Source organism: Solanum stenotomum, chromosome 11 (genome assembly GCF_019186545.1).
Source record: "Solanum stenotomum isolate F172 chromosome 11, ASM1918654v1, whole genome shotgun sequence".
NCBI lineage: Eukaryota > Viridiplantae > Streptophyta > Magnoliopsida > Solanales > Solanaceae > Solanum > Solanum stenotomum.
In genome coordinates this window covers 5,804,473-5,821,472 of record NC_064292.1, presented here as the reverse complement: position 1 = coordinate 5,821,472, position 17,000 = coordinate 5,804,473, and the positions used below count along the sequence as shown (strand labels likewise).

Below are 17,000 nucleotides of genomic sequence, written 5' to 3'. Positions count from 1 at the left end.
ATATATATATATATATATATTCTCTTCGGTGCACCGAAGTTCTGAGACTCTTAGATCGAACACTAAGCCAAAGAATTAAACTTATCGAAGAATTAAACTTTTGAAAAAATAACACCAATACCAAATTGAAAAACCGAAGAACAGAATTATCGACTCAGTTCGGTTTTTTGATTTTCTGATATTTATGCTCACCTTTACTAATAATATTTGTATATACACAATTTACATAACATTTTTGAATTTGACTTTTCTTTTGAATTTTATGTAAATATGAAATAATTTACGTATTGAATTATTTTTACTTTACATTTAACAATAGTGAAATTTGTTAATGGGGGAGCAAGAGATAAAAGTGATAAGTAATGTGAAACTTTTTTTTTTAATTTTATTTTGCATGATTTAAAAAAAGAACTTGAATAACTTATTGATATTAAAAAAAAGAAGATAAAGATAAATAGCGTTAAGCATCAAAGACATAAAACCTAAATTGAAGACATAGATTCCAACCTTGAAATCTAAGATATAATCATAATCGTGACAATCACAAGATCTAGATCGAGATCATGATCCACAGACTCAACCCTAACTCAACCATTACTCAAAATTCGACCTCGAGACTTGAACTCTTGACGCTCACTCCGAGATCCAACCCCAACATCGACATATAAGTTTCAATTATGGTTGGGGATTTGATCCCATGTCAGTTTAAAGTTGGGTCTCAAGTTAGGAATTAAGTCACAGTTTAAGGTCGGGGAGGATTATTGATCGAGTGTTAGATCCTGGGTTAGGCTCAAGCTGAGGTTGAGTCCCAAGTTGGGGCAGGTTTCATATCAGGTGATCATGAGTCAACTCTCGAGTCGATCAAGAATGAAATCAGTCACATTATTAGGTATTAGGTTGAAGGGATAAGGGTTAGGATATTTGAGTGGATTAGGAGTGACGGGGTGAGGTTGAAATAAAATTTGGAAAAATGCTCTCTCCACCATTAGTATGAAATCATTTAGTTTTTAAATTGAAAAAAAATAAAGAAATTTGAAAAATATTTAAGTCAATTGAACATGACGAAGGGATGTGTTGGCGCACTTTAAAAAAAGAGTATTGGTAATGAAAGTGAGTCAAGTGATGTGCCAGTACCGATAATCGAATGCTAACACCTCCTCATTGTAAGTAATATAGTACTCATCGCCTTTCGAAGCACTTTCTATCTCTAATTAACATTGGTTTGAGATGACAATTGGCGTGGTCGACTAATAAAAGATACTCCCTCCGTCCCTATTTAGTTGTCCATATTTCCTCTTTTAGTTGTCCCTATTTAATTGTCCATTTTGACAAATCAAGAAAGGACAACAAATTTTTTCCTATTATACCCTTATTTAAAGTGAAAAATTGTCATAAATAAAGTAAATAAACTTATGAACTTCCCAGCATTGATTAGTTATCTTGAGTGAATTTTTTTGGAATTGTAAATTGTACTATAAGGGTAAAATTGTAACTTCACTATGCTAATCATTGTTGTCTTAATCTGTGTGCCATTTCTAAAGTGGACAACTAAATAGGGACGGAGGGAGTATAAAGAGTTTCTCGCTTATTTAGTAAAAATCAAGTTTTCGACGTTATCTTGCGGATAAGAATGACTCGATATGTATTTTGTTTTTGTTTTATCTTCAGTAAAACAATTTATAATCATATAAATTTTTATAAAATATTTAAAATTATAAAATAATAATTTAATTAACCAATCACATGATGCCACGTCATTGTTTACTTGCGTTGTGTACTTCTAAAAAAACAAAATGAAATATATGTTTGTAGAGTTAAAAAGGAATGTTATCTTTAGTTTATGATAGCAAGAAGATTAACCTAAAAGTACAAGCACAAAATATACCGTCTGTCATTTCACATTATTCAATTGTTTTTTCTCTCTCTATCTGTTGACTCTTTCAACGCTTCCGATGACTGAGGCTGCCGCCGTATCAGCCATCCCGCCGGCAACAGTAACCGGCGACGACTTCCGCGATGAATCTCTACCGCGGGATCCACTGTTACAGTCCGGAACCTACATCGACGCTGAGTCGAATGTTAACACCACACCGAACAAAGGCGTAAGGCCAGATGAAGGAAATGTGCCTGATCTAACTCCGGCGCCGGCGGAGGGAACTCAGGCGATACAGACGACGGATACGGTAGCTGGGACGGTGACGCCTCTGCGTTATGGGAGTAGATCGGCAGAGGTGAATGTAGAAAGGCCGACCTGGTTGCCGGAGAGTTGGAGGTTCGAAGCGAAAGTTCGTACCTCTGGCGCCACTGCTGGAACTGTTGATAGAGTAAATTTCATCTCTTAAACTACATATACATATAGCGTTGGACTAACTTGTGCTACATTTAGATTATTTTGCCTCTCTTATCCTCTATTTAACAAAAGAAATACAGGTTTATACTTTATTCGTCATGCTTTCTGAATGCTATGTAATGATTTCTCTCTTATATGCTATGTCTGCTCTACGTTATTTTATGTTAGTATTTTTTAAAATGCTTTTATAGATGTTACTCCAGCCGAGAGTGTTTTGGAAACAGCTCTTTACCTCTCAGGAGGTAGGAGTAAGGTCTGTACATTCTACCCGACCTAAACACCACCTGTGAATTACACTGGTTAGTTGTTGTTGTTGGTTGCTGTGTGTTACAGCAAATGCATCTGAAAATGTGGTTATTTTTTCCTCTCTGGTTCTTACTTTTGGTATTGGAGTTTGAATTAGAAGTTATTTCAGAAACTAGAGCATGAAAGATTTTTATTTGTTTGTTATGTTCAGTAAAAACAGAGACTGTTGTGCTTTGATTATGAACAATTGATAAGCTGTTATTCTTCTAGTTTGTCGTCCATTGAAGTTATTAGTTTCTTCTTTTTTAGTCGATCTGTATAACTTAACTTCAGTGAGATTGTTAGCTTTTCTGTTGAAGCTGGAAAAAATAATTCTTTCAAAGTTTCAGGAATGTTTGAACTTTGATTAAATGAATATAACTCGATGAGTGAGAATGGTTTTTCCATTGAAGGAGATAAGGGGAGCAAGTATCAGAGTGACTCTTTTGCTTTCTTTGTGAACTTCTTTATGTGGATTAACCATCTCTCTTTGTTTTCTAACTCAAATGATTTACATGAGGAAAGGACAAGCTTCTTCTGAACTAGTGCAACATGTTCTGTTAGTAGGATTTAGGTTAGGAGGACCTTATGATGAAATTGTAGATTTCATATATAATTTAGATCAGGAGATTATATTTTTTTCTTTGAAAAGAATGATTGTTTTTCAAGTGGAAAGGGAAAGTAGAAACAGTTGGTTGTGTGCATATGTGTTGAGCTGAGTAATTTTCTTGCCTTTCTAATTTTCACATTTGTTACATGATTTTGTGAAGAGAAGTGTGAACTTGAGGTTGCTGATATGCCATTGGGAATGTGGTAGTGTAGAGAGATTGAATGGTTTGTATTAAATTAATACTCCCTTTGGCCAATTTAGTTTGATTCCATATGGAGGCTAATAAAGCAAATATTAGAATGTAGATGATAGATATATAACAAGGATAAATTTAAAAATGGTGGCTGGAATGTGGCAAAGACCTCCAACAATCCTTTGAATTTCGAAATTCAAAGAATTGTTCTGGTACCTTGGCTAATTACACGATTCTGGAATTGGATTTTGAAATTTACTCTTAATGTAGTAGTGGAACTCCATTTCGGTCTCTTCAATTTTGAAATTCAAATCCTTTCTCTGTGAATCTTGGCCAATTTATACACTTCTGGGATCTGAGTTTTTAAATTTTGCTTGTGGAAGGTTGAAGTTTAGATGATCTTGGAACCTTGTGTGTCAAAAATAGAAATTATTTGCAGGAAGAGCAGGTGAAAATGAGGGATAAGATAAGCAAATTCACCTTGGCCTCTAGTTATATGCTGTGTTTTACTCAAATGAAGTGAGAATTTATTCTACTCTGTTTCTGAAAGCGTAGGAACTTTTTCGACTTGATTTTGTTTTGTTTATGGGTAAAAAGGGGGGATGGGCCGGATAAAAAGGGGGTGAATCGGGTAAAATCAAAGGGGATTCAGTTTGGGGTTTAATTGTGTTTGAACCGCCAAACAGTTGGGTTGAACCGGGTTTAGTAGGGACTAATGGTGGGTTAGTCAAGGGAATAAATGCCCCACTTTCATCACAGTGAGGGCTTAAAACTGCCATTTTACTAATGGAGGGTAAAAGTGCTTGTCGAATAGCGGGACAATTTTGGCTCTGTTCCATTGATGTAATCAGAAGGAAATTGAGGTAGAGTAACCAAAAGTTTAGTTTGATGAGCTGATGGTGCTCAAGAACCAAGAGCAAATGATGATAAGTGCTTATTGAAGGCATCATTATAAAAAAAAATGTGTTTATTGAAGGCAATCGCAGAAACTCTGGAAGTGTATGAGGCAATAAAAAATGCTTGATCGTCCATCTCTTCTTAATGCCCAAAGTTATCCAATATCTATACTAGTGATACGAGGCAAGTATCCGGAGGAACCTTTGACATGCAGCCAAGTGTACTACTGTTATTCCCCAAAGAAAAAGCATCCTTCTTTTGATGTTGTATGATGTTGCTTGTTTGTACATATAGTCTTCGTTGCCTTGCCTCTTTAGGTAGATGGTGGATAGAACCTCTTCTGCTCTCTCCCTCTTTCACTTCCACTCTTTTCTGTGATTTGTCCCTTCATGTTTGTTGTTTCACTTTCTTTATGTGTGGGTTTATTTCCTCTTTTTCCCTTCCAGTTGCAGGTTGGTTGAGCATTATTGAGTTGGTTTAGTTGAAAATATAACTAAAGTCAATATGTCATGCACTTTCAATTTGCATTCTTATTATTTAATTGAAGTCGTTGACATACAAACTCAGTTGTATATCATTTGGCATGGTGTCTAATTGTTTGTGTCCTGGATTCTGCAGTACTATTATGAACCAGTCTCCGGGAGTAAATTCCGATCAAAGACTGAGGTGCTTTATTTCCTGGAAACGGGTGGCAAGCGCAAGAAGGCAATTACTGGCAGTGGCACTGATGCTACAGTGAGTGAATCAAAACATTAATAATAACCGATACCTCTATGTTTGTATAATTGTATCAGTCTTCCTTTGCTACAAAGAAACATACATCTTGCGTGTTTTGATGGTACAATTTCTTTTTGCAGCCATCTGAGACCCCCCCAATCAAAAAACAGAAGAAGAGCATCTCGAAAACAAAGAAGGTTACCTCTTTCTACTTTGATTCTGGGAATCCGCCACAGAGCGTGTGCTGGGTTCAGACGGATACTTCTGCAGATACTTGGACACCTTCATGTAATGGCAGTGTGGTTCCTGGAACCCGGAAACAAGAATGGGATGCTGTGTTCTTAAGTGTATCCAAGCTGAAGCGAAGGAACACACAAACAGGGAGATAGGCGGCTGTAATGTGCACCATACTCTAACAGTCAACGAACCTTTTTCCGGATCCATCTAGACTAGATAGTGTGTCAAATGCCGCCTGAATTTGCCTTACTTCTTTTGGGTTTAGCTAAGGGGTCTCATAGTTGTTGATAACTTCTTGTTTTGGCCTTAAGGCATAGGCAAAAGTTGCTTCACCTAAATCTGTTCATCATGTAATCTTGTGGTATTTTGAAATTAATTAGTTTCAAGACCTTCCGTATTAAGTAAATTACCAATGAATTTGAAGCATTTTAGTAGGATTGACATAATATTGTTGCAATTGTGAAAATACTGTAGTTATTGAGTATGATGAGGACTTGTCTTAATGCTTGTGAAGTTTGCATCAGATTACATATTTCAGCCGTAGAAGCAATTACTAATTAGGTAGACGGTTCACATTACACCTCTGGAGGTGTGACCTTGAAATCTATACAAATACGAGATATTTTGTGCATTAGGCTGATTTTTTAAAATTAATTATTAATTACACTATATTATATTTGCATAGATGATTAGATCACTCATATAGGTTGATTTATTCTTGGTGTATCGTAGTGTAATTTTATTTTAATCCATAGCTAATTTGTAGAGATTATCTCAAACTTATTGTGTGTAAATTTATCAAAAATATCGATTTCTTTTTTTTTTGTCAAAAATACAAAAATCACAATAGAAAAAGTTGTATTAACCACCAAAAATAGATCAAAAAGATGTATCACAAGAAATTTACAATATACTTTAGAAATAGACCAAAAGAACTGATAATATCATACACACAAATATGATTTCTCATAAAATATTTTCTTTGCATCCAATATTTTCTAGTTTCGATTAAATGTAATAATCACCATATCATAGTTTAATAAATATGTCAAACTTTAAAGAATAAAAATGCTAAAAAACTTAAAAGGGACTACTTTGTACCTATTAACAAAGTTAAGGTATCATTTTGTTGTTTTCTCATCTATTTTTTTTTCTTCCAGAACTAGACCAAGTAGTTTATACAAACTTCTCAACTTTTCCTTTTTTTTCTAGATAACACAAAGTGCTGAAGAAATTGGATTTTTTTTCCAGTGATGGAAGATGGAGATTTATTAGGTTCTAAGAAAAATGGAGAAATAGATGAGAGAAGTAAAATTAATAGTACTAATGGTGGTGAGAAGAATGTAGAGATTTCAGTACCTACAACTTCTACTATGTTTCTAATTTGTCTGACGGATGAAGAAGGTTCAAGGATCTGATAAATAGATGATAGATTTATTAGCCTTGGGATCTCACAGGTACTTACATCCCATTTTTTTGTTGCTTTTGTTCATATGGGTTATTACCTCTGTATGGGTACGGTCGGGGTACATCTTACCTTCACCAAACTCCACTTGTGGGATTATACTGGGTATGTTATTGTTGTTGATGTAGTAGTAATGTTAATATGTGTTATTGTAAATGATCACTTTTAACTTTTACAAGGACATGATGCATCTTGCGGTTACCGATTACATGACCTTAGATAAGAGGGTTTGAAGGTCACAGATTTGGTTAGAAGGTTAGTTGGTAGTTGAGCATACACTCGCATCTTGTGCTTACTGTGGACATGACCTTAGATAGAAGGATTTAGTGGTTATGGATTAGGATTTAGTGTTTGCATCTTGTGCTTAGTGGGAACAACACCTTCAATGAGAGTGTTTGTTGGTCGTGAATTAGGATAGAAGGTTAGTGGGTAGTTGAACATTCTCTTGCATCTTGTACTTATTGCTTATTGGGGACATGGCCTTAAATAGGAAGGTTTGCTGGTCGTGAATTAGGATGGAGGGTTAGTTGGTAGTTGAACGTTCTCTCGCTTCTGTGCGAGATAGGCTTGGTGGTTGTACATGTATCTACTTTCTTACCAGTAGTATTAGCATTATTGTCGTAGTTTCTTGCCTTCGATTTCAATTATCACTAGTGCTTTTGTGCTTCGGTTATCACATCATTTCACTGTCGCTATTGTTCTTTCTTTTGTATGTTGCTTTCTACTTTTCTTTTCATAGTATTTCGTTGTTATTGCTTCCATTTATGTATTCCCTGTTTCGAAAAACTTTGCTATGCTTTCTAATTTGAATTTCTATTAAAAACAACCTCTCTATCTTTACAAGGTAAGGGTAAAATCTGCGTATACTCTACTCTCCCTATAGTTTACTTGTAGGATTACACTGGGTATGTTGTTGCTGAATGATATCTAAAATTTACTTATAAAAGTAAACATACATGTACAATTTTTATCCTCATTGATAAATTTGGCACCATTAACTATGGTCAAGTGGACTTTACCTTTACTAGAAGTTGTGATAGAACCACATGTAAGGACGGTAAGGTTATACCAATATATGCCATGACCACCAAACATAGGTAAAACATGAGTGTAGAGTCAGAAGAGATATGAAGAATTTGATGGTGGGCATTAAAGGGAGTGTACTAATTAGCCTTTCAAGAAAAACTATGATTGCAAGAATCTTGGTGGTGGAATGATGAAGTGCAAACTGCAAAGATTTACTAGAACTAAAAGAAGAATGTTGTAAAAAGTTACCAAAAACAAAAGATAATGAAACCTTTGAAGAGTATAAGAGAGTTAAGAGGGAAGGTAAGGAGGCTATTGGTAAAGTTGGGGAGAAGCCCTAGATGACTTGTACATGATGTTAAAGGACAAAGAGGGAGTAATGTTTATAAACTAGGACGATTGAGAGAGAAGCACAGTAAGCACTTAAACCAAGTGAATTTGTATTACAGATAGTCCTCAAGAATTATTGATAGAAGATAATGAGATCAAAGAGAGGCGTGAATGTTGTTTTGATCAATTGTTCAGTTAGTACTATAAGATTAACATTTTGTATCTCCATACCTTTGTGCACAATAGAGATTTTAGCTACACTTGTAGAATTAGGCCGACAAAGGAAAATGAGACCATGAAAAATACGAGGATTAAAAAGCCCAGTCTGAATGGTATCCCAATTGAGTTTGGAAATGTCTTTGGAGAGGTTGAAGTCTGCTGACTAACCAAGTTAATTAATGTTATACTAACAAGTGTAGGATGCTTGAGGAGTGAAGAAAGAGTACATTTATTCTAATTTACAAAAATAAAGGAGATATTCAAAGTTGTACGGATTGTCATGTCATCGAACTTGTGAGCCATGTGATGGAACCATGAGAGTTATAGAACGTAGACTTGGGGACATCACAAAAGTGAGAACAATGGATTTATGCTTTTGCATATCTACAATGAAGGTTGTATTCTTATTATGATGATTAATGTGAATTTTTCGTGAGAAGATGACAGGTCTATCTATGGTGGTCATTGACCTCGAGAAAAAATGTGATACGAGTACCAAAAAAGGTCCTTTGTGGTGTTAGATAAGAAATGACACAACAACATACCCAGTGTAATCCCACGAGTGGGGTCTGGGGAGGGTGGTGTGTACTCAGGCTTATCCCTACCTTGTGAAAGTATAGAGATTGTTTCTGATAGACCCTCTTGCAGATGACGACGACGCTGAATTTACAATAGAAAAAGACTCGACATATATTTAGTTTTTGTTTTATCTTCAATAAAATAATTTATAACTGTAAAAAATTATTTCTAAATTATTTAAAATCATAAAAAAAATTATTAAAAATTGACCTATCACACACTGCCAGATCACTTGGCTACTTTGGGGGGGAGGGGTTGTACTTCTAGAAACAAAATGAAATAATGTTTCTTGATTTAAAAAGGAATGTTATTTATAGTTTATGAAAATTTACTTAAAAAGTATAATCAGAAATATACTGTCTGTCATTTCCCATTATTCAATTGATATTCTTCTCTCTATTGACTCTTTCAACGCTTCCCCGCACTATTAACTCCATATGATGACTGAAGCCGCCGCCGTCTCATCCATCCCGCCGATAACCATTACCGATGGTGAATTCCATGATGGCTCCTTACAAACGGATCCGCTGTTACAGTCCGAAACGTACATCGACGCTGAACCGAACAACAATGTACTGCCAAATGAAGGAAAGGGGGCCAATCTGACTCTGGCGCTGGCGGGGACTACTCTGGAGATGCAGAAGACTGCGTTGGTGGCTGGAATGGTTATGCCAGTGCATCAGGTGAATGTTGAGAGGCCAAGCTTGTTGCCGGGGGAGTAGAAGTTTGAAACAAAAATCTGCCATGTTGATAGGGTAAAAATTCCGTCTTGAAACTACCTATGCATATAGTGTTGGACTTAACTTGTGCTACATTTGGATTATTTTGCCTCTTTTATTCTCTATTTAACAAAATAAATCTAGGTTTATATTTTACTCATCATGATTTCCGAATGCTATGTAATTATTTCTCTTATTAAGTGTTATATATGCCTTTTTTCTGTGTTTTGTGTTTGTGTTTTTGAAAATGTGTTGATATGTGTTTTCTCACTATCTATCTAGACTAGATAGTGTCTCAAATGCCTTTGCCTTACTTTTTTGGTTTTCACAAAGGGATCTCATAGCTGTTGAGAACTTCTTGTTTTGGCAAAGGTGTAGGCATACATTGCTTCACCTAAACTTTGTTCATGAATCATGATGTTTTGGTACCATTGAACTCTTATTTTGAAATAAATTAGTTTCAAGACCAATAAATTTGAAGCATTTTAGTATAGGATTGACATATGAGGTCTTTATCTTAATTCTTGTGAAGTTTGCACCACAGATTACAAGTTTGAGCCGTGGAAATAGTCCTTAATTAGGTAGACGGTCTACATTACATCCCCTTGAGGTGTGTCCTTGAAATCTGCGTGAATTAAAGATATTTTTGTACATCAGGCTGATTTTTTTTTACTTAATTATTAATTATATTATATTTGCATAGATGATTAGATCACTCATATAGGTTGATTTATTCTTGGTGTAGCTTTGATCGTAGTGTAATTTCATTTTAATTCTTAGCTAATTTGTAGGGATTCTCTCAAACTTATTGTGTCTAAATTAATCAAAAACACTGAAAATTTTCGTAAAAAATCACAATATAAAATCTAATACTACACACCAAAAATAGATCAAAAAGATGTATCCAAGAAATTTACCCTATACTTTAGAAATAGACCAAAAAGAACGGTAAATATTATACATCCAAATATGAGTTCTCATTAAATATTTTCTTTGCATCAAATATTTTATATTTCACAGTTTCGATTAAATCTAATAATTATCATAGTTTAATAAATATTTCAAACTTAAAAAGAATAAAAATGCTAAGGGGTCGTTTGGTTGGGAACAAGTTATCCCATGATTAGTTATCTTGGGGTTAGCTATCCTGGGATAACTTGTCCCACCATGTATATGAGATTACTTATCCCATCGCTATGATATAAATGGTGAGATAAGTTATCCCAAACATGGCAACCAAACAAGATTCAAAATTTTTATTCCATCACTATTTTCTTATCCCATCACTATTTATATTTATCCCTCACACCAAACGACCCCTAAAAACTTAAAAGTAGAGCTGTCAATATGGGTTGTCCCACCCCATTCGGGCTAATCCATACAGGCTTTATAATTTGACGGGCTAGGCAGGGATAGCCTATTTTTTTATGTGGGCCAGAAAATGGTCGGCCCAGCCCACAAGTGCGTGGGCTACGGGCTTTGCCGTGCCAACCCTCTTTTCTTAAAAGTTTATTTTTTATAATTTTTTAAATTAAATTATAATTTAAAAATATTATCATAAATATCGACTAGTGTTACTACTTGTTAATCAAATACACAAATAAAATTATCTATATAATATTTATTAAGTTTGATTTCAAGTAAAAATATTAAGCGCTAAATAGAAATATGAACCTAATTGTTTTCCAATGATCATAATTAAGCACAAAAACTATGATAATATTCCATATATAGGCTATGGCCTATGTAGTGATTCCCTAAAATTTTTAGGAACTTTATTTTATGTAGTACATATTTTATAAACATAATTTGTATTTAAATTGTAATATTTCAAACTTTAAACGGATTTTGAGTGTAGACTCTTGTTATTTTTAATAATCTATTTTATTTTTATTCTTTAATTAATTTTATTTGGCCCACGGGCCCACCCTATCCATTTTCTCAATCCCCACAAATCGACAGACTTATTTAGGCCGGGCTAAAAAGCTCTGTTCTTAAATGGGCTCCAAAAATCATACCCCAGCCCTATCAAATCATGGGTTAGGCCAGGCCGGCCCAACGGGCCTAGCCCATATTGACAACTCTACTTTTGGTATCATTTTGTTGTTTTCTCATCTATTTTTTTCCGAACAAGTAGTTTATACAAACTTCTCAACTTTTCCATTATTTTTCCTTGACAACACAAAGTGTTGAAGAAATTGAATTTTTTTTTCAGTGATGGAAGATGGAGATTTACGAAGTTCTAGAAAAAATGGAGAAATAGATGAGAGAAGTAAAATTAATAATAGTAATGGTGGTGAGAAGAATGTAGAGATTTCAGTACCTACAACTTCTACTATGTCTCCTGTGTTTTGATTTTGTCCGACGGTTGAAGAACACTTACCGGATTACTTGAGGAAGAAGGGTTGATAAATGGAAGATAGAGATTTATTGGCCTTTGAGGTCTCACAGGTACTTAGTTCCCTTTTTTTTTGCTTCTGTACGGGTACGGCCGGGCTACAGCTTACCGTCACCAAACTTCACTTGTGGGATTATACTGGGAATGTTATTGTAGATTTAATATGTATTATTGTAAATGATCAATTTTAACTTTTACAAGGACATGATGCATCTTGTGCTTACCGATGACATGACCTTAGATAAGAGGGTTTGAAGGTCACATATTTGGTTAGAAGGTTAGTTGGTAGTTGAGCATACTCTCGCATCTTGTGCTTACGGTGGACATGACCTTAGATAGAAGGATTTAGTGGTTATGGATTAAATTTAGTGCTTGCATCTTATGCTTATCGGGAACATCACCTTAAATGGGAGCGTTTGTTGGTCGTGAATTGGGATAGAAGGTTAGTGGGTAGTTGAACATTCTCTTGCATCTTGTGCTTATTGCTTGTTGGGGACATGACCTTAAATAGGAAGGTTTGCTGGTCGTGGATGAGGATAGAAGGTTAGTTGGTAGTTGAATGTTCTCTCACTTTTGTGCGAGATAGTCTTGGTGGTTGTACATGTATCTACTTTCTTACCAGTAGTATTAGCATTATTCTCATAGTTTCTTGTCCTTCAATTTCAATTATCACCTTGCTTTTGTGATTCGATTATCGCATCATTTAATTGCCGCTATTGTTCTTTCTTTTGTATGTTCTTTTCTACTTCTCTTTTCATATTATTTTGTTGTTATTGCTTCCATTTATGTATTCCTTTTTTCGAAATACTTTGCTATGCTTTCTAATTTGAGTTTCTATCAGAAACAACCTCTCTATCTTTACAAGGTAAGGGTAAGATCTGCGTATACTCTACTCTCCCTATACTCCACTTGTAGGATTACATTGGGTATGTTGGTGTTAACTGATATTTAAAATTTACTTATAAAAGTAAAGATATATATACAATTTTTATCCTCATTGATAAATTTGTCACCATTAACTATAGTCAAATGGATATTACCCTTAATAGAAGTTGTGATAGAACCACATGTAAGGACATGTTATACCAATAGATGCCATGACCACCAAACATAGGTAAAACATGAGTGTAGAGTCAGAAGAGATATGAAGAATTTGATGGTGGGCATTAAAGGGCGTGTACTAATTAGATTTTCAAGAAAAACTTTGATTGCAAGGATCTTGGTGGTGGAATGATGAAGTGCAAACTACAAAGATTTACTAGAACTAAAAGAAGAATGTTGTAAAAAGTTGCCAAAAACAAAAGATAATGAAACCTTTGAAGAGTATAAGAGAGTTAAGAGGGAGGGTAAGGAGGCTATTGGTAAAGTTGGGGATAAACCCTAGATGACTGTACATGATGNACTAAAAGAAGAATGTTGTAAAAAGTTGCCAAAAACAAAAGATAATGAAACCTTTGAAGAGTATAAGAGAGTTAAGAGGGAAGGTAAGGAGGCTATTGGTAAAGTTGGGGATAAACCCTAGATGACTTGTACATGATTCTAAAGGACAAAGAGGGAGTAATGTTTATAAACTAGAACGATTGAGAGAGAAGCACAGTAAGCACTTAAACCAACTGAATTTGTATTAAAGATAGTCCTCAAGAATTATTGATAGAAGATAATGAGATCAAGGAGAGGGGTGAATGTTGTTTTGATTAATTGTTCAATTCGAACTACAAGATTAACCTTTTGTATCTCCATACCTTTGTGCACGATAGAGATTTTAGCTACACTTGTAGAATTAGGCCGACAAAGGAAAATGAGACCATGAAAAATACGAGGAATAAATTTACTTTAGTATTTAGTAGCTAACTATTTGTATTTAATGCTATACTAACAAGTGTAGGATGCTTGAGGAGTGAAGAAAGAGTACATTTATTCTAATTTACAAAAATAAAGGAGATATTCAAAGTTGTACGGATCTTTATATCATTGAACTTGTTAGTCATGTGATGGAACCAAGAGAGTTATAGAACGTAGACTTGGGGACATCACAAAAGTGAGAACAATGGATTTATGCTTGCATATTTACAATGAGGGTTATGTTCTTATTATGAAGATTAATGTGAATATTTTGTGAGAAGATGACAAGTCTATCAATGGTGGTCATCTAGAGATAAAATGTGATACTAGTACCGAAAAAGGTCCTTTGTGGGTGTTAGATGAGAAATGACACAAAAACATACCCAATGTAATTCCACGACTGGGATCTGGGGAGGGTGGTGTGTACGCACGCTTACCCCTTCCTTGTGAAGGTATATAGATTGTTTCTGATTACCCATTCTTACAGATGATGACGACATCGAGTTTACAATAGAAAAAGACTCGACATATATTTAGTTGTTGTTTTATCTTCAATAAAATAATGTATAACTGTAAAAAATATTTCTAAATTATTTAAAATAATAATAAAATAATTAAAAATTGACCAATCACATGCTGCCAGATCACTTGGCTACTTAGGGTGGGGGGGGGGGAGGAGTTGTACTTCTAGAAACAAAATGAAATATGTTTCTAGACGTAAAAAGGAATGTTATTTATAGTTAATGAAAATTTAATCAAAAAGTACAATCAGAAATATACTGTTTGTCATTCCCCATTATTCAATTGATATTCTTCTCTCTATTGACTCTTTCAACGGTTCCCCGCCCTAATAACCCCATACGATGACTGAAGCCGCCGCTGTCTCATCTATCCCGTTGGCAATCGTTACCGACGGTGAATTCCAGGATGTCTCCTTACCTAATGGATTCGCTGTTAAAGTCCGGAACCTACATCGGCGCTGAACCGAACAACGACGTGCTGCCAAATGATGGAAAGAGGGCCAATCTGAATCCGACGCTGGTGGGGACTACTCTGGAGATGCAGAAGACTGCGTTGGCGGCTGAAGTGGTTATGCCAATGCATCAGGTGAATGTTGAGAGGCCAAGCTTGTTGCCGGGGGTGTGAAAGTTTGAAAACAAAAATCTGCCATGTTGATAGGGTAAAAATTCCGTCTCTAAATTACTTATGCATATAGTGTTGGGCTTAACTTATGCTACATTTGGATTATTTTGCCTCTTTTATCCTCTATTTAACAAAAATCTAGGTTTATATTTTACTCATCATGATTTCCGAATTCTATGTAATTATTTCTCTTATTAAGTGTTATATATGCCTTTCTTCTGTGTTTTGTGTTTGTATTTTTGAAAATGCGTTGATATGTGTTACTTGAAGCGAGGTTCTTTTCGAAACAACATCTTTACTTCTCAGGAGGTAGGAGTAATGTATGTGTTTATTCTACCCTCCTAAAACACCACTTGTGGGATTACCCTGGGTATGTTGTAGTTGTTATTGTTGTTGGTTGATGTGCTTTATATAGCAAATGCATCTGAAAATGTGGTTATTTTCTCTAGTTTTTACTTTTAATATTGGAGTTTGAATTAAAAGTTATTTCAGAAACTAGAGCATGAAGGATTTTTATTTGCTTACCGTGTTCAATAGAAGTAGAGACTTTTGTATTTTGATTATGAAGAAACGATAAGCTGTTATTCTACAAGTTTCTTATCTATTAAAATTATTTGAATGTAGATGATAGATATAGTATAGGGATACATAGTGAAATGGTGGCTGGAATGTGGCAAAGATATAAACGTCTTATCAAGTGAAAAATAGCTAGTCTACAATACTATTATGAACCAGTTTTCGAGGGTAAATTTCGGTCAAAAAATAAGGTGCTTTATTTCCCGTAAATGGGTGGCAAGCACAAGAAGGGAAACACTGGCAGTGACAGTGATGCTACATTTAGTGAATCAAAACATTAGTTATAACCTATCACTTCTATGTTTGTATTAGTCTTCCCATTGCTTCAAAGAAACATATATCTGTTTGCGTGTTTTAATGGTACACTTTCTTTTGCAGCCATCTGAGACTCCGCAAAGCAAAAAACAGAAGAGTGGCTCGAAAACAAAGAAGGTTACTCCTTTCCCCTTCGACTCTGCCAATCCGCCAGAGAGTCTGAGCTGGGTTCAGACTGATTCTAATGAAGATATGTGAAAACCTTTTGTTGATGGCAACATAGTTCCTGAATCCCAGAAACAAGAATGAGATGCTGTCTTCTCAAGTTTCTTAAAGCTGAAGAGAGAGGAAAAACAAACAGGGAAATAGGCAGCTATCCGAACTCTTCTCACTATCTATCTAGGCTAGATAGTGTCTCAAATGCCTTGCGAATTTGCCTTACTATTTTTTGGTTTTCACAAAGGAATCTCATAGCTATTGAGAACTTCTTGTTTTGTCAAAGGTGTAGGCAAACTTTGCTTCACCTAAACTCTGTTCATGATGTTTTGGTACCATTGAACTCTTATTTTGAAATAAATTAGTTTCAAGACCAATAAATTTGAAGCATTTGACATATGAGGTCTTTATCTTAATGCTTGTGAAGTTTGCACCAGATTACATGTTTGAGTCGTTGAAGCAATCATTAATTATGTAGGCAGTCCACATACCACCCCTTGAGGTGTGTCCTTTAAATTTGCGTGAATACAAGATATTTTTGTCCATTAGGCTGATTTTTTTTCTTCCTTAATTATTAATTATATTATATTATATTTGCATAGATTATTAGATCACTCATATAGGTTGATTTATTCTTGGTGTAGCTTTGATCGTAGTGTAATTTCATTTTTATCCTTAGCTAATTTGTAGGGATTCTCTCAAACTTATTGTATCTAAATTAATCAAAAACACTGAAAATTTTCGTAAAAAATCACAGTAAAAAAAAATAATACTACACACCAGAAATAGATCAAAAAGATGTATCCAAGAAATTTACACTATACTTTAGAAATAGACCAAAAAGAAAGACAAATATTGTACATTCAAATATGAGTTTTCATTAAATATTTTCTTTGCATCAAATATTTTATATTTCACAGTTTCGATTAAATCATCACAGTTT

The 17,000-nt window shown here is 34.7% G+C and overlaps 1 protein-coding gene and 1 pseudogene across 1 annotated transcript; both read left to right on the top strand.

The window, feature by feature from the left end:
* The first annotated feature begins 1,852 nt into the window (after nucleotides 1–1,852).
* Nucleotides 1,853–5,735, top strand: LOC125845270 (methyl-CpG-binding domain-containing protein 5-like). Its single transcript, XM_049524746.1, has 3 exons — nucleotides 1,853–2,324; nucleotides 4,954–5,070; nucleotides 5,193–5,735. The coding sequence occupies exons 1-3, from the start codon at nucleotides 1,953–1,955 to the stop codon at nucleotides 5,439–5,441; spliced, it is 738 nt and encodes a 245-aa protein (XP_049380703.1). The 5' UTR covers nucleotides 1,853–1,952; the 3' UTR covers nucleotides 5,442–5,735.
* A 3,613-nt stretch (nucleotides 5,736–9,348) lies between these two features.
* On the top strand, nucleotides 9,349–16,210 carry LOC125844568 (uncharacterized; annotated as a pseudogene).
* Nucleotides 16,211–17,000: the final 790 nt, after the last annotated feature.